Here is a 22615-nt window from a genome sequence, read left to right on the forward strand (position 1 = left end):
TAAAACATAAACAAACAAGTAAAGTGGAAATAACAATTTAGTAAATAAAACTAACATGAAACGATAATTGAAATAATATTTTATCAATATCATGATATCAGATGTATCAGATAAATAAGTGATAAAATAAACATGGTAACTCAATTAACAAGACAAAACGTTCATGATAGTGAAGCATGAAGAACTAAAAACTAATATTTATGTGAAATCTTTTGGGTATAAATTGATTGATATATTGTCCTTGCAATGTCAAAGTGTCACTAGATGGGATTGGAATCCTCCTCAGGAGACAGAGTTGTAATGGGCGAATCATTCCTCCCTCCCTCCCTCCCTCCCTCACTTGACCTGTCTGGGATGTAGACGGGAGGGTAGAAAGATGAGTGTGTAATGTTATCCATTATCAAGTCGAGGGGCTGGGGGTTATCTTATCAGTAAAATGTGTTTTAAAACAAATTGTTCTTTGACAAGCAGTAAAAATTAAAAAGAAAGCTAGGATAGACTCCCATCAGAAAATGGAAGTGATAATTATAGTTTTAAATAAGAAATATTTGTCCTTTGACTAAAAAGTAAGAGAGTAAAATGACATAGTGCATCATCGATCTCTTCATAACATTTGACAAAATATTGGTGCAATGAAATACAAAATACCTACAGATACACTTCTTTCCATTTATGGTAATAATCCTGGAGACATCAGACTGTAAAGACAGTACACTTTCACATGAAGCCTTCCCGCCTGTGATGGTCTGTTAAATAAATTATAATTTCATATTTTGCACTATCCTTTAAAATTATCCTTTGCTTACATCTTATGAGTTAAACTAACTCATGCTTGATAATTAAAGCCAGAACATGAATATTGATTCAATCAAATGTTTAAATATCGAAGATGTGCTGCTAAGTTCTATTATGATGTTCATGTAAATGTTTTTTCAACAAATTTGATGTGATAGAAAAACATAATAAACCACACAGAATTAATTTATGGAGTGAAACAATAAGGTTACAGAAGTTAAAGGTGCATGGTTGGAGTTGTCTCTCTTTCAGCAAACAAAAAATTCGTTTTCAATCATCTACAAAGTACCTACTTTTATTTTCAGAGAGGTTCACAATATTGCTTGGATGCATAAAATCTTGAACGATACGACATAAATGTGATGAAGAAATATGTTATATCTACCATTACCAGATCACTGATAAAAAAAAATAAACAGTGACGTGTACCAATTACTAAAATGTTATTGTAAACTTGATCACTTATAGATAAATTGAGTATTGATTAAGAATAAAAAATCAAGCTGTAATAATATGAAAGATAATAAATCGTGTTGAAATTAACTTCCTACCTTCAAAACTGGAAACAGCAAGATGTCTATTCTTATATCCATGAATGATGATTGTAATATTAGATATTTTGCTTGAGTATAATTGTTTCCAGTCTGATGAATTAACATGTGCGTTGTCCCTTCACATACAATCACTTGACTAGTCTGCATAGCACAATAACGCGAGAAATATTGGGATTTAGCCTCAGCACAGGTGAAAATCGTCAACAGTATAATCCAGACATTTGACATTGTCACAAATGAATTGGAAACTTTCTGCTGAATATGAATGACAGATTCAATGTTTGTCAATGAAATTGTGAGCACGTGTATTATAGGACAACAATAGTATCCAGTGTCAAAATTCACATGTGCGATCCTAAGACAAGAAACAACCACAACGGGAAATACGCTTCACTGTGTTCCACAAAATATGAGGAATATGATTTTAAAATGGTTGAGCTGACATTAACGTCACGGAGAGTCTACGCCTGTCATGTTTCTAAATTCATCAAGTTGAAAATCGTGATACACTAGCTTTAAAACTTTCCCTCCCTATAATTCATAATGCAAAGATGACATAAATGTCATTGAGTGAAGACGGTATCACCTTTATTAAAGATAAATGACACAAAATAGCTTCAACTATGTTAACTTTACATATTTGTGAAATTTGTGTATAAGCGGTTTTTAACCTATGGAATTTGTGTATAAGCGGTTTTTAACCTATGGAATGTGTGTGTAAGCGGTATTTTATACCTACTGGTATAGTATATACCCAGAAATCTATGCCACCCAAAAGAGACTTGTCTTCGGAGGACATCAAAGAAATATGCTCCCTTCACAGTATGGTCACTCCAAGCGAGGTCAAAAAACGCTTTGGTATTGCATCCACATGGCTGTACGAGATACGGTGAGATCCTGAGGTCTTGCCTGCTGACAAGAAAACTCCAAATCCGACAGCGCCCTCTAGCGCTGGAGTATTGCCTGATGCAGGACCTTCGACCCTCTTGCTCGCTATTGAGACACCTCCAACCATCCAGAACTTCTACGATCATCTGTGGAAAACACGAAAATGGTGTCAGCTCTTGTGGAGCAAACCGCGTTGATTTTGTCGGCTCGGGCAGAGCAAACAACGAATATATTGGTCGACATCTTGTCTAAGCTGGACCAGGAAGAACTCCAAGAGGATATGGAAGACGAGGAGAACATAGAAGACATTGAGGAGGAACATTTTGATATACAGAAGCTTGGGCAGAAGGTAGAATCAATCCAGAATTTTGTACATATTTCAATGACTGCCTTTGCTCGTGTCTTGTGCACGACCTGGAAGCACTGCACATCAGCCAAACAAGATGATTCACAGTTCATGCACCCCGCCACACAGCATGGCGTGAAGGCTTCTAAGGATCCCTTCCACATGAATAAAAATGATGCATCTTACACCTCAAAATATTCTTAAGTCGTCTTTTGTTGTTCCTATCATGAAATGATAATTCATACCAAAATTCATTATTAATTGTAACCAGTACAAGCAATACATAGGCATTCAAATATTAGGAAAATGTCAATATAGAATATTAGGTTCATTATGTATCAGTAATAGCTTAGACAAAGACTCCTGTCAAAAGTTGTCAAACTTATCTCACTGACATTATATTGAAAAAGGTATAAGTTGTGACCTCACAGTTTCACAGAGTTAAAATCCTAGCCTGAGGTAATCAGAACACCACTGTAAGACAAACCATTCAGTAAGACAGGGGTTATGTCTAGACAGGTCAATAAACTGCTTTGATGAGGTAAACATGCCATCACCTACAGTAAAATTACATTATGCAAACACCAGTTAATCCAGCCCAGAGTAAGCAATCAAGCATCCAGTAAATGTGCCAACAAGATTAATGCCACTTAGAACAGGATTAAAAGGTTAAGTACTCCCCCTGTCTGGCCATTGAAGCTGTTCTGGTAGGACACACCCCATTTTGTTTATCCTGTATTTCATTGGCTACTGTAGGTTACACCCATTTTTGTATCAGTCAGCAAATCAGAATCTTTGTATTGTTTAAATTGTAGTTAAATAGTCTCCACCTTCATCTGTCAATCAGTAGGGTTTAGACTCCCAACACAGCTCAGCTCTAGCCTTCAGTCCAGAGGGTTGTACCGACTCTCTGCGACCACCCTTGTTTTTCTATTTCTTCTAAATAAAATTGTAATTAGCTTCCTGTGACTTCGGACTCTTTAATTCCCCCAAGCAGACCAGCACGCCAGTTAGATAAGGGAGTTCACTGGTACCCTCACTTCGACCCAGACCCATATCATAACATTGCCCCGGGGAGGTTTGGAAGCAGCAACTCAACTTCTCTATCCTCTTGCCTTTTTGAAATAGGGGACCGACATATTTCCCTGAGCTTACATAGAAATGGCTCATTCACAAGCCGTAAGCGTTCTATCCCCCGTCATCTTGAACTGCTTCTTGTATCTGGAAGCCATAGACTGGAAATATCTCCCCACTTGATGATTTAAGAATCAACAATAGTCTGTTCTCTTGTTCATATTTAGTTACAGCAAACTTTATACATGTATAGTTCCCTGCTGGAACATCATAAGCTTTTTTATGTTTACTGAAGGGTGGGGCTGCTGGTTCCAACCCTTTTGGTCCGCCGTAGTTCGGTAATTGGTGATGCATAATTTTCAAAATAAACCCTTGAGTGGGTTCTCATTCACCTGATTGTAGCCAGTAAATACATTGATCTTACATGTGCAATTCTTTGCTAAATTTCTAACGAGTTTTGTATATCTTAGGGCCCATCCAACACAGGCCCGATCATATAAATTTTCTATATTTAGGAAAAGTCCAGGTTTGATTAGGCATTCTGGAACGTCAAGTGGGAGACGACTCTGAGGTGTGTAGTCTATGTCTTTGTTTTTCCATGAAACACATTGCTTGCTTCCAACAGTATTGTTAGTTGCACCACATTTACATGTTGAGTTTTCTCCATCAAAGATTATAAGGCGGCTTTGGTTAAGAGTGAAGCATTTATCCCCAGACTCCGAGCATTTTGAGAGTATGGCTCTCAGTTTTCCATTAACTGTGTGAAATTGGTTTGGTTGGTAGGGGTTAACGAAATCAATTAATTCCCCGTCTTCGACATACTCACGGAAGACTCACAAATAGAGCTCTATAAATTGTTTTGGAATTTGGTATCATTCGTAGAATATGTATCCTGATTGCTCCAGGATGTGTTTCTCGCGGCCAGAGAGAAATACATGTGACACACCTACATTTTTTTCTACTTCAGAAGCGGTCCTTGTGAGGGGCAGTGAGAGGAAGCCCCCTTCATTCAAGGTCCCTCAAATTTTCCTATATCTAGCTTGTGATATGTGATATTTTTTCTTTGCTTCCCGAATGGATTAATTAGCTGATCTGATCTCAGCATAAGCTTCCCATGATGGTTTGGTTCCAGGCATTTTTTATACCGTGTCCTTTTCATATTTTAAATTGGAGGTATACCCAGTGGGGTAAAGCCCCCACACCCCCTACATGAATACGTGCATACACCTCTGTAAATTTATATGTGAACGGTATTTGGAGACGAAATGTAGTTGTATAATTAGTCTCAGATGTGGTGTACCTTTGGTTTTCCCTGCACATTTGCAGGCGATTTTGCCCTGCGGCCCAGAACCCCTATTTCCTTTACTACTACTAAAGGATCACGGCAGACAGGGCAGAGGGCATAGTCATCCTACCAAATTGACCAACTTGACGAGTACAAGAAATACCTTAGTCAATGGGAATAGTTCTGTGTAATGGCATCTAACCATCCTTTGGATGCAAATCGTGTTGTAGTTATTGAAGTTTTGACAGAATTTTATGACAAAACGTATGGTCACAGTGCTATTAACACAACCAGAAGAGCATCAGTGGTGACATTACTATCAGGTCTAGATCTGCTTATAGGCCAATACCCACGGGTAGAGAGATTTGTTCGAGAGGTATTCAGTTCCAGACCCTCTTTACTCAGATACAAACAGACCAGGGCCCACTTGCACAAAACGATCTTAACGCTACGACTATCTTAAGCCTATATAGGAGAATGGGAGTTACAATCATTGTAGCGCTAAGATCGGTTTGTGCAAGTGGGCCCTGGTATGTGATTGTTGTGTTAAGAGGGAAAAGGTCTCAACTGTAATCTGACTCTGACTAAGTGTTTAAAGGTTGACAACATGACCGGGCTGAAACCAAGGTATTGCTTGTAATGACTGACTTACTGAAGCAGTCAAAGCCTGGATTTCATTGAAAACCGATAGAGTTTGTTTGTTTTAAAAGGCAGCATGTGTGAACTCTTGAGGACTGCTGGCCAAAGATCACAAACACAATTATTAATTAGTTTCTCTAAAACATCCAAACCAGTTAGCACAGAAACAATACCAAGATGGCTAAAAACTGTCATGCATCTGGTATATAAATTTAGAGGGATCAGTGTTTTCTGAACATAGCACGAGATCTGCCTCGACCAGTGCAGCTTGCAATAGAGGTGTGCCTAGGCTTCAAATCATGGCAGCTGCTGAGTGGGCATCAGAAAGTGTTTTTGCTAGATTATATTCAGAGCCAGTTGCCCCCAAGTGCTCTTTTGGCAGCGAGGTTCTGTCATCAGTTGGTAGTGGTTAAAGTGGAATAGACTTCATGCTCCTTACTGGTTAGTCTTAAAGCACTGAAGTCAGGGAAAGAGGGTGCAAACTGGTTCAATTTTCCCATAGTATTTTGGTTTAGCCAAGTATATTTAATATACTGTTATACTAGACATTTGTATAGCGCCGATATCCAATTCATCAGTTCAACTGCTCAAGAGCGCTTTGCTTTCCCTGCGATTATTGGATGTCCATCACAACGACACATCGTATCGTCAATCTCAACTTCCTGGGGATCATACAACTCTTGCACCCCTACTAGGCGCACCGAGGTAATGTGGCTTAATCATCCTTAGTAGGTCTAACTTACTTCCTTACTTACTTACATCCTTCACAGCTGGGTGGACTGGGACACTTGGTGACAGTACTTTGTCCATTTTTACTACACGTTGCTGTACCCGCAACTAGTTGATTGCACCTATTCGTGTGGCCATCATTCGGTCATCTACAAACGGATTCGTGGGTTCTTTTAAGTGCATATGGTTGTCTACTGCACATCAGAGGTTGTGACAACACTGGAAGAGTCTGCAGACAAAGTTGACTCAAAGGTCTTTTACGTCCGGTCATAGGTGGGCTCGATCCCGGCACCTTCAACCTCGCTGGGTTACTAGCCCGGCTCCGTAGACAGCTCGCCCACCGCGTCCCCAAATCAGACTGAACTCAGGGAGAGAGGGCGCAAATTTAGTCTCTGTGAGCTATCTTCTTTGATATCAATATATGTTATCGTACAATAGTTTGTTTTTTTTGTTTTCAAAGCCTCAAATTGTTGCCACAAGCAACAGTAACAATATTCTCAGAATGTTTATCTTTACCATAATGAGCTGTACTATAACAATCATTACTGGACTGACTTACTAAATCGGTCAGTTGTTTCTTACTTCACAACATGTCTGTCCATTACTGGACTTTATGACATGTGCTCACCATATTTCCATAATATATGTTCTTGTTTTGTTGTAAAATGTTTTCCTATTGGTTCTGTGAAATTTATACTGTCGACTAACTTTAAAATCTCTGGTCTCTCATGTTACACGCCGAAGAATTTTATTTTTATAACATTATCAAGATTTGTGCGGATTTGTCCATTAGATAGCGCTGCCATTGAAGTGATAAGTAAAACAACATATTTCTCTACCCGGCGTAAGTAATAAAATTTCGGTTTACTGCAAAATCTGATGATAGTTAAGGCGAGAAGATGAAGCTGGGTCCTATTTCAATATGTTCAGTTCAAAGTTCAGGTCTTTTATTGGTTCATATTGGTTCTGCTGACTAACTGACTAAAACACATCCATTTTCAAGGTTCCAAAGTCAGACCTTGCTGATCTGGTAAAAATGACCGGAAGTGTCTACTGAGATTGCTAAGCGCACGTGTTGGTCGCCAAATACCTATGGCGTCATCAGTCAACTCCAACAGAAATATCTCTATCTGGACGGATCACCTGTATAAGCCAACATCCTTGGGTTTAAACCCTGGATTTAGAGATGTTAGCAGCAGAGATACTCGACAATGAAGCACAGATTTCAGTCACACATATCATTTATTACAGTATATATGTGAATATTGAATACATATAGATGCCATGCAGTGTACGCGTGCCCTCCTAAGGAGTTATTACACGTACAAAACTTCTGTACAGTGTAATATTCTTCATGCGAAAGGTAATACCCGATTGGAGAACAGGGAGCTTAATCAACACGAATCTGACACTGTCAGGCAATGGCAGAAGATACAATGAATGACAAAAAATGCTTCGTTGAGTATATTGGACACGGATCCATTCACAGGTTAACTGACTAAAAAACCCAGTGAAAATGTACTTTTTTCCAAAATACATCCCGGACATCCAACCCTTTCCTTCATACATAGTGAGGCTCTAATCATTTACTCTGCAGTAGCCGTATAGTCATTTGATATGAAATGCGAAATGATCATTAACATTCCAGTGTTATCGAAAATAGGGTGAATTCAGTCAGGATTTTTTTTCCATTTTACTACGTGGAAATATATTTCACGCACATGTTTTATAATTACCTCAGTCACGGAAAAGAAGATAGATGTTTGGGCTCGTGCGTGTTTCGCTTTTTGCGGCTTATGATTTACCAGAAACGTATTTCTCTTGCAGTATAAGATATATTTACACTTATCGTATTACAAATAAAAACAATTGTCCAAAATGCCAAATGATACATGTGTTATACTACTTAAAAGGAGGTACCTGAAAGCACTGATATCGACCCAGAACCCATGTCTGTATGTTGAATTCAAGACGTTGTTGATATGACCTGTTTATAAGCATGTTCTGAGCCCACCCTCCTTGTCTGTGTGCATTTTCTTGTACATTCAAATGGTCATCGTCGGTACACTGTCTATGCTGCGCCTTTAAATGTTTATACAATTTTTTAAGTGAGGACATGCAAACAGGATTGTGGTTTAGTGGCATTATATGTAATACTGTTTAACACTGATCCAACAATGCAGTGATTCAAATTTCAGTTGTATCGAATTCATCTTTGTAGTTCCTGTGTATGCATGGCTATGTGTCTGCGCAGGTCACTATTTCTGCGGAAGATCTTGGCACACACCATGCAGGAGTACTGCTTTTCATTGGAATGAGTAAGCAAGTGTGTCTTCAGGCTGCTCTGCTGACTGAAGGACTTCTCACAGCTTGGACACGAGTGACCGGGAAGACTCTGTGTATGTAGACAAAGAGAGAGAAGAAAACACGGTAAAGAAGAGCAAAGTATTAATAAGCTCATTCTACTAACCTAGCTATCTAATTGACCAATGGAGAGTTTGAGGAGAAACAATAACCGATGCATCTAAACTTGTTTGCACTATGAAAATCAATTTCTGTGTCGTGTATTCCGCATGGGGCCATTGTACTCACATAGATTTTTTATTCTGTTATCACAAGGAAGGGAAGATATTCATTTTTGAAAAAAACCCAAACAAACGAATGGTCCCATGCTGAATCCATTGGACAGAAATCAGTTTTCAAATCGGTATATTTATCTTTGATATATTTTGGACCTAATGAAAGGTCTGCATGATAGGCCCAGTTCTGACAATTTATGACCAATGGAACAGCGTCAGATATTTTTGCCGGTCCACAGATACAGCTGATTTTAAAAATACATCTCTACACCTGAAGCTTGTTCACAATAGTGGAGGATGAAACTGACGCAACACCATTAGCAGTTTGAACATATTTTACCTGAATATGAAGAGCCTTGTGAACAGCAAGTGTACGGGACTGGCAGAAGCCCTTTCCACACTCCATACACTTGAAAGGTTTCTCTTTGGAGTGGATATACCTTAAAAGCGACAGAATACATTTCTGTGTGCATCATTTCCTGTTAACATGACCTAGAAACGAAAACCCCCAAATACATTACAGAAAATGAGGGTCACGATTACGTAATCGGATTTAAAGTTAAAACAAAAGTAAAACGGCTTTGATCACAAGAGAGGAATAGCGATATATACTTACAGGATGTGTATATTTGATATTATATGTGAGTAGAAGCACGAGATTGTTTGTGATAACAAAAATGTAAATATGTACTGGTATGTAGCTGTATTGTGTCACCCTTAATTGTTCAAACAATTGACATGAACGATCTCTCAATGTATAAAGAGCATATCATTCATTGTTCAGGAATTTAACATGTACACTGGCATTCTCCTACTTTCAGAACACCATATCAGTCAATTCTTTGAATGTCATTTAGAAGTGAAAATACATAAGAATGAAGATTTTTATGGATATCAACTTCTTTATGTGAGAACACAACGTTTCGGAGTTAATGCTTACTCCTTCATCAGGTGATTGAGAAAGGGGATACAGAGGTGTATTTATATGTACAGGTAAAACAATAACAAAGTAACAAGTGGAATGAGTTAACGAAAGCTGGAAGCCAGTATGAACATGCACTGATAGGAAGCCGATAGTTATGATAACAATGATGGAAGCCAATGGTAATGCATTACAGTTGATTGGATATGTTTACATAACACAGATACGGGGTAAGGACGATGTACATGATTGGGGATAAGGATGGAAGCCAATGGTGATACATTACGCATGATAGGATGATGTACATAGCACACGATAGGGGGTGAGCATGTTTACATGAGGGTTGATGATGTACAAACACAAGTAGGTAAGGATGTACTCGGGTAGACTGGCTATACATGAATTACATAGATAGAATGTACACAGATAGATGAGATTAATTTATCAATAAGTCCCAGGCACTTGGTAGGTACACTCCTTGGTCGCGGTTGATGGCTGGTTTCTGTCTCCGGATCTCGATGGCCTCTTGCAGTTTCCTTTGGCGCCAGTTGTTGTTGTTGGTAGATAGTATCCTAGTGTCCTCCCATCGAATTGAGTGTCCAGGGTTCTTGAGAATGTGTTCAGAGATGGCCGATTTCTGGTCGAGTTTGCTGACTGAGGTCTGATGTTCCTTCAATCAACACCTACTTGTGTTTGTACATCATCAACCCTCATGTAAACATGCTCACCCCCTATCGTGTGCTATGTACATCATCCTATCATGCGTAATGTATCACCATTGGCTTCCATCCTTATCCCCAATCATGTACATCGTCCTTACCCCGTATCTGTGTTATGTAAACATATCCAATCAACTGTAATGCATTACCATTGGCTTCCATCATTGTTATCATAACTATCGGCTTCCTATCAGTGCTTGTTCATACTGGCTTCCAGCTTTCGTTAACTCATTCCACTTGTTACTTTGTTATTGTTTTACCTGTACATATAAAAACACCTCTGTATCCCCTTTCTCAATCACCTGATGAAGGAGTAAGCATTAACTCCGAAACGTTGTGTTCTCACATAAAGAAGTTGATATCCATAAAAATCTTCATTCTTACCATATCAGTCATTGTTCAAGCAGTTACCATGTACACTCTCAACTTAATTACGCCACGTCATTTGTTGTTCAAGCAGTTACCATGTACAATCTCAGCTTAAGAATATCACATCATTCATTGTTCAAACTGTTAACATGTACCACCTCCCATGTTAAGATGAATATACGTATATTGTCAATACTGTATCAGCAACAGAAAGGAATTTTTGGTACATTGTACAGCTTCATATTTGGTTGAGGACCGCGATAGAATGCAAAGCACCAGTGACCTAAAACTTCATATCCAATTACATGTGAGAACAACAGTGTTGCCTAAGAGGGACCAGGTTTCCATATTATACTGACATGAGCTATCATTTGGTAGGATATCTAAAGCCCGATGTTAACAGGTGCAATGTTGCAAACTGTCAAGTGATGACCTCGATCTGGTAAATGCATGACTACTTGAAAAAGTTTACATTCTCTTCTAATTTTAGTGTATGTAATGACTCTTTTAAAGCTTAGAAGCAACCACAAAATAAACATGAGTTAAAACACAATTATCATTTATTCATGACATGAAATCTACATTGCTGATTATGAAAATACGAAGCAAAAAAAGTTGTAAGCGTACAATCACAAATTAAAGGTGCAATATTTTGTGCTCTCGAAGCGAAGCACTGGGATACCGAACGGGTGGTCGAGCAATCAAGTGCAAAAAAACGGCTGATTCATTTCAAGATACCCTCAGGGCTTTTCGTTTATGACATATAGTCTGATAGATGTTAAGTTCATTTTGCATGTGGTCAATGATTGAAGTTGTGAATTGCATATTGTCATTAGCATACAGGTAGGCAGACATATATGTGTCAGTGAAAGAGACACTGAGTGACTGTGTCAGAGGCTGTTTATCACAATCAACATGTTTTTTCATGCAACGAACAGCTTATTTACTAGACTGTGTACACAACTAAGATTAGACTACTCCTGCTCAGGACCTTATAATCCGCTTCAAGCTGCGCGAACCTATTCATTGCACAGGCGCTATGTGCGCAGCACAACTGTTGAAACCACTTTTCACCCTAGCTGAGATGAAATTAGTGAAGTGTTTGAACTCCGATTTCACTGGGCTTATTTCATCGCGTTATTTTTCAGCTTTATAATTTGCATTTTGATCATTTGTTACTGTAAGTACAGAGAGGTATCACATTCTGCAAAGGTTTGCGTTGAGTGTACGCTTTAGAAGAAAACAGCGCCATGTTAGTCAGAAATTAGTACTCAAATCATAATACCCACTAAAAGTGTATCCCATTGTTGACACCATTCGCTCTGTGTGTGTCATTGTCTTTATCGGTCTTCTTCACACGGATACCCAGCCTGGTTCCCTGGGTCTGATGCCCCTGCTAACGCCCCGACACTGACCCAGGCAACCACTGCCACATGGCGGCGTTCACTGCAGGGAGACGCGCCATACATTTACTATAGAAAAATCCGAGGACGGGTGCCTAGAAGTTTTTCATAGCATTTTCATCGATACTATGGCAAAGTGTACGTCACCAGAACAACGGCCATCTGTACTTTCAGTGTTGGAAAACATTATTTAAGCAGTTTCGAGACACGAAAATCGTCGTTACATAGGCTATATGTAAACAATGACACACCTCCTACTTTCATCACCGACATGTGCTTTGATATTTCGTGTCAGCTCGCTATTACCACGAAATCGTACAAATAAAACATAGATCTGAACGACCACACTGATTGGAAATAGTTAGCATCTTCATTTTAGCACGTTTGATTACGAAAATATCGCCCATTACATCCCGTGTCATCCATCGCGTCAGGGTAGGTTTAGCGGATATATTTTTTGACGGCCTTGTGAAATTACAATGTAAAGCGCTTAGACTGATATGAATGAGGTTAATGACAGCTAGGGTTTGGTATTCTGATATTTAGCCTCTACAAAAGAAAATGAAACAGTTAACGTATACGCCAGTATCATTCAGAAATGTTTATGATTATAATAAACATAGTGAATCAAATTATCAATCTACAAAAATACACACACATATACAGCTCAAAAAATGAATTTGGTACTTTATATTCCTAAACTGAATACACAAAAGTAATGGTATCATTAGTATCTTAATACATTGGCATACATATAAGGGAAGAGCTTATACGATAGATAAACATTCCAATGTTACTGAATTGTTGAATTAAGGGTGATTTTTTCCTATGAAACCTGTCATGAGAACTGTATTTTTTGTGGCTTGAAGCCAGTATCAGTGTACTTTGATTATTTTGAGCATGATAACCCTGGTGTTCTTAGAGTACATCTGATACAAATCATCTGACATGAGCAATTATTCAGATAGATATCATTTAATACATAAAATAAAAAAGTTAAAGGCTGCTCTGGACTTTTTGCTTTACTTTATTATACTTTACATCAGTGCATGCCTACATAAATTAACTCACATCAGTGATTTTGCTTTTGAATTTTGAGTAATTTGCTCAGTACTTGTTAACCAGTTCATTATTGTGATTATATTTTTTTACATCTTAATTTTATGGTGTGTATCTAGAAATTATATCTTGATGTAGATACTGGGTAGTATGTTAAAACCTAAACTTATTTGTACTAAAGCACTAACTACTCTTGGTGCACACAGTAAAAAGGATGTTATGGCATTGCACACATGTCAAAAGAAAGTTGAAAATAAAATAACTTCAAGATTAATATGATATTTAATGCTATGATTGTTCCTATGGTGTGTAAGTGTGCAGAAGTATAGGAGACCTCATGCCGCAAAATTATTGAAGATGTACAGCAACAACGTGTGAAAGGTTTCTCAAAACTGCAAACAATGCTATTGTTTGAGGAGAATGTGGCAGAACCCCTCTTCAAGATAAAAAAGCTTGTGCACACCAAAAGGGCTATAAGGTATTGGTGCAGACTACTTTAACTGGATGAACCCAAACTGTCTCGCCAGGATGGGCTGCTCATTAAAATATTCTGTTTAGATTTGAATTTGAACATATGTGATTAGCACAAGGTGTGAAGATAATTATTCACTTTTCGAAACAAAGATCATTTAAAAACCTACAGCAACAATGATGTAGTTCTATCAATAGTTTGTCTGATTCCTTCTATTAACAGCATTTTAAATCACTGTTGAATGTGGAAAAGAATCTTACATTGCCTATCCCTATATATTTTAGACCACCCACGGTTCTTTTCAGGTGTAGTAGGTTTAAACTTCCAGTTGATTTTGGAAGACACACAAATGTCCCAAACACTGAATGACTGTAAATTTTGAATATTTTTGTATATTAAGGGGAAGATATTTTGTTGAATATGCATGTATTGCTTGTATGTGACCACTACCCAACCATAAGAATTTTGTATGTATCTTAAACAATTATATGTACAGTTCTGCATTATAACATTTTTTAGAGCTGAATGCAGCCTTAAACAACAAACCAACCAACATCTTTTATCTGAAAACTTTGACAGACAGACCTCTGATGCTGTAGATAACTCATGTCTATATTTATGTTAAAAAGCCAAGGGAATTGTAATAGATTGCTTCAGTGACATGCTTGTGTCATGCAATCCAGCATTGTCTGTATTAAACTGTTTATTGTGATTTTAATAACAAGAGGTAACAAAATTGAATGTATCCCTCTCCCCACCCCTCCCCAACCCCAGATATAGCTACAGTGTTTTTATGTAATAGGAAATGGACACATTATGAAATATCAATGACTGTTTTTTTACTTAACATGTCTTCAACAAACATGAGCCCCATCTTGGAGTGTTGTGTATCAGTGTCTTTTAGACAAGCACACATTCCTTTTATGAATGGGCTCTTTCAAAACAAGCTAATACACACACAGTTATGAATATTTCATATTGTATCTGTTTTCCTATTGTATACAAAACTGTAGCTATATATGGGTTGGGGAATTGGGTATATTCAATGTTATATATAATGCTCAAATATGTAATCAACCTCCCAGTAGCATCACCCAGATATTGCCATACCATGAGTACTGTTAAACTTTTGAAGATCAATGCAACTATGATGTGGCCCAGTGTTATATTGAAATTATATATACCAAATGAATACCAATAATAGATCAAATGAATACAAATAATAAATGCAAAAACATTGTTCAGTGAATCATTTATGTGTTTCAAAAGTGTTAGATCTAATTATTATTACTTATAATAATGTAACGTAAAAACCATTTTCTAGTTACAATGACTTGGCTTTCAGTTTGTTTCCAACACACATAACAGGAGAGAATAGGACCAAATCAACGAATTACACGTCATCAAATTGCCCAAAGATGAAGATGCTAACTATTTCCAATCAGTGTGGTCGTTCAGATCTATGTTTTATGTGTACGATTTCGTGGTAATAGCGAGCTGACACGAAATATCAAAGCACATGTCGGTGATGAAAGTAGGAGGTGTGTCATTGTTTACATATAGCCTATGTAACGACGATTTTCGTGTCTCGAAACTGCTTAAATAACGTTTTCCAACACTGAAAGTACAGATGGCCGTTGTTCTGGTGACGTACACTTTGCCATAGTATCGATGAAAATGCTATGAAAAACTTCTAGGCACCCGTCCTCGGATCTTTCTATAGTAAATGTATGGCGCGTCTCCCTGCAGTGAACGCCGCCATGTGGCAGTGGTTGCCTGGGTCAGTGTCGGGGCGTTAGCGCAGGCGCATCAGACCCAGGGAACCAGACTGACGGATACCTTAGTACATGGCATAAAAACCAACCGTCATTCAGACATTTTCGAGATGCGAGTCAAATTCAGTCTATTTGAGCTATAAATGCTTCACAGATATAGTATAACATCTGTGAGATATTTGTAAAGCAATTTCTAACACCTGAATAGCAGTATGACGCGATCGTATTTCACGAGATTGCATGAGATTTTATTGGAAAACTTGCTTCATGATTTGTTTTGGCCACACTTACTTGTCACGAGTTTTGTATTAACAACTGCAGCTGGTGCATCTTGTGTCTCCATTTCACAAATATACATAGCATGCCGTCCAACGTTAAGTTTTCTGATATTCATACTGTACATTATAGAACAGTCTTGGAAACTCTGCAGACAGTTTATACCTTAATGTACAGAAAATGACCATTGCCTGATGGTCCTTCCTAACGTTGCCTCCTCTAATGAGTGCATATAGGTATTTTGGTCATTATCTTTCACTTGTACAGGCATTTGTATTGCAGTTGACCATGACCTTCAAAGTGGACTTTCGGTTGGAGGATACCACCTTTCAGAATATAGAATTAAGAGATATCAATTCTGTTACCGTTATCTAAGATAATTGAATAAGCTGAGCATGGTACAGATTTAAATATCCTAGGTGAAGTGATAACAGCAATGAATACATGTGAAAGAAGCGAACAATGAAGGATGAATATGGCGAACAGGGAACGCAGGGACACACAACGGGGATGGCAGGATTGACGTGATGGCCCATTTGCTCAATCAGTAGGTTGGTGGGAAACATCTGATCTTTTCACCAAAACAAAATATGTGAGAAGCAGTCTATCTTCGCCATCATAAACCATCAACTTACAGTGTTCAAGGCTAGTTTATTCCACTAGTGCAAAGATAACTTACTTGTGATCTCGGAGATGATCCTGCCTCCTAAATGCCTTGCCGCAGACGTCACATGAGTATGGCCGCTCGTCAGTGTGAGTACGTTCGTGTATCAGGAGGTTGTACGACTTGCTGAAGTGTCGGCCACAGTATTTGCATATGAACTCCTTTTTCACTCTAAAACATTGAGATTATCTGTTTTAATTTCGGCGTCACCGTTATATGTTAACATCACAAATAACTATTCAATGTCAAGCATTATGCGTGTTAAGTTTTAACCTGCCATGACAAGTCATGTTATTGTTCCTTAAGTCCAAATGCCCAAATTACTGATTGGATTACAATGGTTAGTTGTACTAGATAGCTTATACAAACCTAGGTCCATGTCTCCGTGATTTTTTAACAAGTGATGGGTTCGAGAAAACACAGTACTTGCTACACGTCTCTTCCTTGTGACTGAAAGTATACTTGTATACTTATAGACACACACACACACAGACACATTACATGACACGGATTTTCGCAGTAGTATAGCTGGAATCCTCAGAAACAACTTTTGGTTGATCTGATAATGTATGCAGGATAACTCATCTACAGGGTAATATACTAGTAGGCATGACGTCACAGGTCAGGAAAGGTTAATGAAAGGTAGATGTTTTAATGCGTTCATGCTTTCTTGCAGAAACCCCATTATGAGATGAGAAAACAAAAGAAAAGTACAAAGATAGATATATGTATAGCGACTGCCCTGAATACTGTTAGACAACAGCAACTGTCAGCCCAGTCTGAATTAAGCGGGCTTGACAAGTGCAACCTGTTTTGATGAATATGGGGTGTGTGTTGAAAATACACCATAGCAAAATAGGAATGGATTGCATCAACATTGTTTGGGAGTTGGAATGTGCAAACCATTTAAATGTAGTTGAATAACTTTCACACAGAACGTGTCCTGTACAGGTGTAACACCATGAAAGTAGTGCACAGCTGCCATGTTTAAATGTTATCAGCATAGTTCCTTACTCGATTTTCTGTGACATGAGAAATAAATGATTTTGACCAATGTACACTAACCTTATGAATACAATTTCAGTTTTACTTCAGACTGTGCTATTTTAGAAATTCATACTTTGAAATACATTTGGATAGAAAACTGATTAGATATGTAGCAGTGGAAGAGCACGAAGCTGGCAAGTTGGGAAAGAGAAAGAAGTAATATATCAGACATGTAGAAGCAGTTAAATAAAAGCAGTAAAACATGTAAAGCAGTTATTTAAACAGTTATAATCATGCCCCGGTCATGCATAATTCCATTTCTCAGAACAGTGACTGGTTCTGTTCAAAGCGATGTCTCTCGATTGCGTCTCAGAAACAGGTTTTGTAGCATGACGTCACAATGGACATTCTTGTGGTTAAAATATGGAAAAAAACTGTGGTTTATTACTCACCAGGTGCAAGATACCGAAGTGTTATATAATTATGACAATATTACACTAGTGAAATAAGGCTAGACATATGAAATCATAACGGTTTTCAGGAGTCTAATAAACAGAGAACTAAACTCGCTTCATTGAAATACCATTTTTAGCTCGCTTTCTTTCGTTTGAAACCAAATCATAAATTTGTTCAACAGAAATGGCATTAAAGGGAAGGTCGTTTAGTATTATTTATACATCTTGCCACCCGAATCATGCAAAGAAAAGCATCCAAAAAAAATTAGCAAGGCCTATCTGCATGATTGTGTCACAAATACCGATACAGCCTGGTTCCCTGGGTCTGATGCGCCTGCGCTAACGCCCCGACACTGACCCAGGCAACCACTGCCACATGGCGGCGTTCACTGCAGGGAGACGCGCCATACATTTACTATAGAAAGATCCGAGGACGGGTGCCTAGAAGTTTTTCATAGCATTTTCATCGATACTATGGCAAAGTGTACGTCACCAGAACAACGGCCATCTGTACTTTCAGTGTTGGGAAACGTTATTTAAGCAGTTTCGAGACACGAAAATCGTCGTTACATAGGCTATATGTAAACAATGACACACCTCCTACTTTCATCACCGACATGTGCTTCGATATTTCGTGTCAGCTCGCTATTACCACGAAATCGTACACATAAAACATAGATCTGAACGACCACACTGATTGGAAATAGTTAGCATCTTCATCTTTGGGCAATTTGATGACGCGTAATTCGTTGATTTGGTCCTATTCTCTCCTGTTATGTGTGTTGGAAACAAACTGAAAGCCAAGTCATTGTAACTAGAAAATGGTTTTTACGTTACATTATTATAAGTAATAATAATTAGATCTAACACTTTTGAAACACATAAATGATTCACTCAACAATGTTTTTGCATTTATTATTTGTATTCATTTGGTATATTATTGGTATTCATTTGGTACATATGATTTCAATATAACACTGGGCCACATCATAGTTGCATTGATCTTCAAAAGTTTAACAGTACTCATGGTATGGCAATATCTGGGTGATGCTACTGGGAGGTTGATTACATATTGGAGCATTATATATAACATTGAATATACCCAATTCCCCAACCCATATATAGCTACAGTTATGTATACAATTGGAAAACTGTGTGTGTATTAGCTTGTTTTGAAAGAGCCCATTCATAAAAGGAATGTGTGCTTGTCTAAAAGACACTGATACACAACACTCCAAGATGGGGCTCATGTTTGTTGAAGACATGTTAAGTAAAAAAACAGTCATTGATATTTCATAATGTGTCCATTTCCTATTACATAAAAACACTGTAGCTATATCTGGGGTTGGGGAGGGGTGGGGAGAGGGATACATTCAATTTTGTTACCTCTTGTTATTAAAATCACAATAAACAGTTTAATACAGACAATGCTGGATTGCATGACACAAGCATGTCACTGAAGCAATCTATTACAATTCCCTTGGCTTTTTAACATAAATATAGACATGAGTTATCTACAGCATCAGAGGTCTGTCTGTCAAAGTTTTCAGATAAAAGATGTTGGTTGGTTTGTTGTTTAAGGCTGCATTCAGCTCTAAAAAATGTTATAATGCAGAACTGTACATATAATTGTTTAAGATACATACAAAATTCTTATGGTTGGGTAGTGGTCACATACAAGCAATACATGCATATTCAACAAAATATCTTCCCCTTAATATACAAAAATATTCAAAATTTACAGTCATTCAGTGTTTGGGACATTTGTGTGTCTTCCAAAATCAACTGGAAGTTTAAACCTACTACACCTGAAAAGAACCGTGGGTGGTCTAAAATATATAGGGATAGGCAATGTAAGATTCTTTTCCACATTCAACAGTGATTTAAAATGCTGTTAATAGAAGGAATCAGACAAACTATTGATAGAACTACATCATTGTTGCTGTAGGTTTTTAAATGATCTTTGTTTCGAAAAGTGAATAATTATCTTCACACCTTGTGCTAATCACATATGTTCAAATTCAAATCTAAACAGAATATTTTAATGAGCAGCCCATCCTGGCGAGACAGTTTGGGTTCATCCAGTTAAAGTAGTCTGCACCAATACCTTATAGCCCTTTTGGTGTGCACAAGCTTTTTTATCTTGAAGAGGGGTTCTGCCACATTCTCCTCAAACAATAGCATTGTTTGCAGTTTTGAGAAACCTTTCACACGTTGTTGCTGTACATCTTCAATAATTTTGCGGCATGAGGTCTCCTATACTTCTGCACACTTACACACCATAGGAACAATCATAGCATTAAATATCATATTAATCTTGAAGTTATTTTATTTTCAACTTTCTTTTGACATGTGTGCAATGCCATAACATCCTTTTTACTGTGTGCACCAAGAGTAGTTAGTGCTTTAGTACAAATAAGTTTAGGTTTTAACATACTACCCAGTATCTACATAATTTCTAGATACACACCATAAAATTAAGATGTAAAAAAAATATAATCACAATAATGAACTGGTTAACAAGTACTGAGCAAATTACTCAAAATTCAAAAGCAAAATCACTGATGTGAGTTAATTTATGTAGGCATGCACTGATGTAAAGTATAATAAAGTAAAGCAAAAAGTCCAGAGCAGCCTTTAACTTTTTTATTTTATTTATTAAATGATATCTATCTGAATAATTGCTCATGTCAGATGATTTGTATCAGATGTACTCTAAGAACACCAGGGTTATCATGCTCAAAATAATCAAAGTACACTGATACTGGCTTCAAGCCACAAAAAATACAGTTCTCATGACAGGTTTCATAGGAAAAAATCACCCTTAATTCAACAGTTCAGTAACATTGGAATGTTTATCTATCTTATAAGTTTTTCCCTTATATGTATGCCAATGTATTAACATACTAATGATACCATTACTTTTGTGTGTTCAGTTTAGGAATATAAAGTACCAAATTCATTTTTTGAGCTGTATATGTGTGTGTATTTTTGTAGATTGATAATTTGATTCACTATGTTTATTATAATCATAAACATTTCTGAATGATACTGGCGTATACGTTAACTGTTTCATTTTCTTTTGTAGAGGCTAAATATCAGAATACCAAACCCTAGCTGTCATTAACCTCATTCATATCAGTCTAAGCGCTTTACATTGTAATTTCACAAGGCCGTCAAAAAATATATCCGCTAAACCTACCCTGACGCGATGGATGACACGGGATGTAATGGGCGATATTTTCGTAATCAAACGTGCTAAAATGAAGATGCTAACTATTTCCAATCAGTGTGGTCGTTCAGATCTATGTTTTATTTGTACGATTTCGTGGTAATAGCGAGTTGACACGAAATATCAAAGCACATGTCGGTGATGAAAGTAGGAGGTGTGTCATTGTTTACATATAGCCTATGTAACGACGATTTTCGTGTCTCGAAACTGCTTAAATAATGTTTTCCAACACTGAAAGTACAGATGGCCGTTGTTCTGGTGACGTACACTTTGCCATAGTATCGATGAAAATGCTATGAAAAACTTCTAGACACCCGTCCTCGGATTTTTCTATAGTAAATGTATGGCGCGTCTCCCTGCAGTGAACGCCGCCATGTGGCAGTGGTTGCCTGGGTCAGTGTCGGGGCGTTAGCGCAGGCGCATCAGACCCAGGGAACCAGGCTGCACTTTTGGGACCAATTTTGGATATAGTTTAACATTCTTTGAATTTTTATTGTGGCTTGGGCAGCAGAGGTTGAGGAGGTCCAAAATGAGATATCATCTGCAAATTTTGCTGTAGAAATTTCGGGCCATTTGTCCGGAAAAGTCATTAATCATAAAGTTAAATAAAGTTGGGGAGATTATGCTGCCCTGTGGGGTTCCATTTTCTAATGGATAAGGGTCCGAAAGTGTGTTGTGAGTTTTGATAAGTATTTGCCTTTGATTAAGGAAACTGTGAATGAAATTTAGAATTCTCCCGTGTATGGCATTTCTTATAATTTTTTGAGGAGGCCGTTGTGCCAAACCATGTCGAAAACTTTACTAAATCAATGAAAATGGCCAAAGTGTATTGTTTTTGTTCTTGGACTACCCTTATATCTTGCTCCAAATGTAAAATATGGTCTAAAGTTGGTCCATTTGGAGTAAAACCGCTCTGTTCCTGTCTAATGAGGTTATGGGTTTGAATATGGTGTTTGAGTCTGTTGTTTATAATTGTTTCCATTGTTTTGCAGATGTGGGACGTTAGTGAAATTGGCCTAAAGGAGTCGGGGGAATTTGATGGTTTGCCTGGTTTTAGGATCGGCACCACCTTTGCTGTTTTCCCAGATGTGGGTATGGTTCCTTGGGTCCATTGCGCTAAATAGAGTTACTGTGAGAATTAATATATTAGTGCGTAGTTTGTTCAGTATGGTGTATGTGATGTGATCTGGACCCGGGGCTGAGGCTGAGTTTTTGTGTTTAAGTGCAGATTTTAATTCGTGTATGTTTATTAGTTTGTTGATTTGTAAGTGGGCGTGTGGTGATTCTGAAGGAAATGGGGGTGTTTTTCTATGATGTTTTGGAAATGTGTGTAGTTGGTGGAGCTGCTGGTTTCCGAAAAATGGGCAGCTACCGCATTTGCTTTATCTTTTTT

The 22615-nt window shown here is 37.7% G+C and overlaps 1 protein-coding gene across 1 annotated transcript in view; it reads right to left on the bottom strand.

Annotated features, from left to right (window-relative positions):
• Positions 1-7533: 7533 nt before the first annotated feature.
• LOC137278142 (protein odd-skipped-related 2-like) overlaps positions 7534-22615 on the bottom strand; it is a 63900-nt gene continuing 48818 nt past the window's right edge. Inside the window, exons 4-7 of the mRNA XM_067810313.1 lie at positions 16918-16998; positions 16564-16719; positions 9230-9329; positions 7534-8705 (exon numbers count right to left, since the gene is read on the bottom strand). Coding sequence (XP_067666414.1) covers positions 8520-8705; positions 9230-9329; positions 16564-16719; positions 16918-16998 — 523 coding nt within the window. The 3' untranslated portion in view covers positions 7534-8519. The remainder of the gene's footprint in view (positions 8706-9229; positions 9330-16563; positions 16720-16917; positions 16999-22615) is intronic.

Source organism: Haliotis asinina, chromosome 3, assembly GCF_037392515.1.
Source record: "Haliotis asinina isolate JCU_RB_2024 chromosome 3, JCU_Hal_asi_v2, whole genome shotgun sequence".
Taxonomy (NCBI): domain Eukaryota; kingdom Metazoa; phylum Mollusca; class Gastropoda; order Lepetellida; family Haliotidae; genus Haliotis; species Haliotis asinina.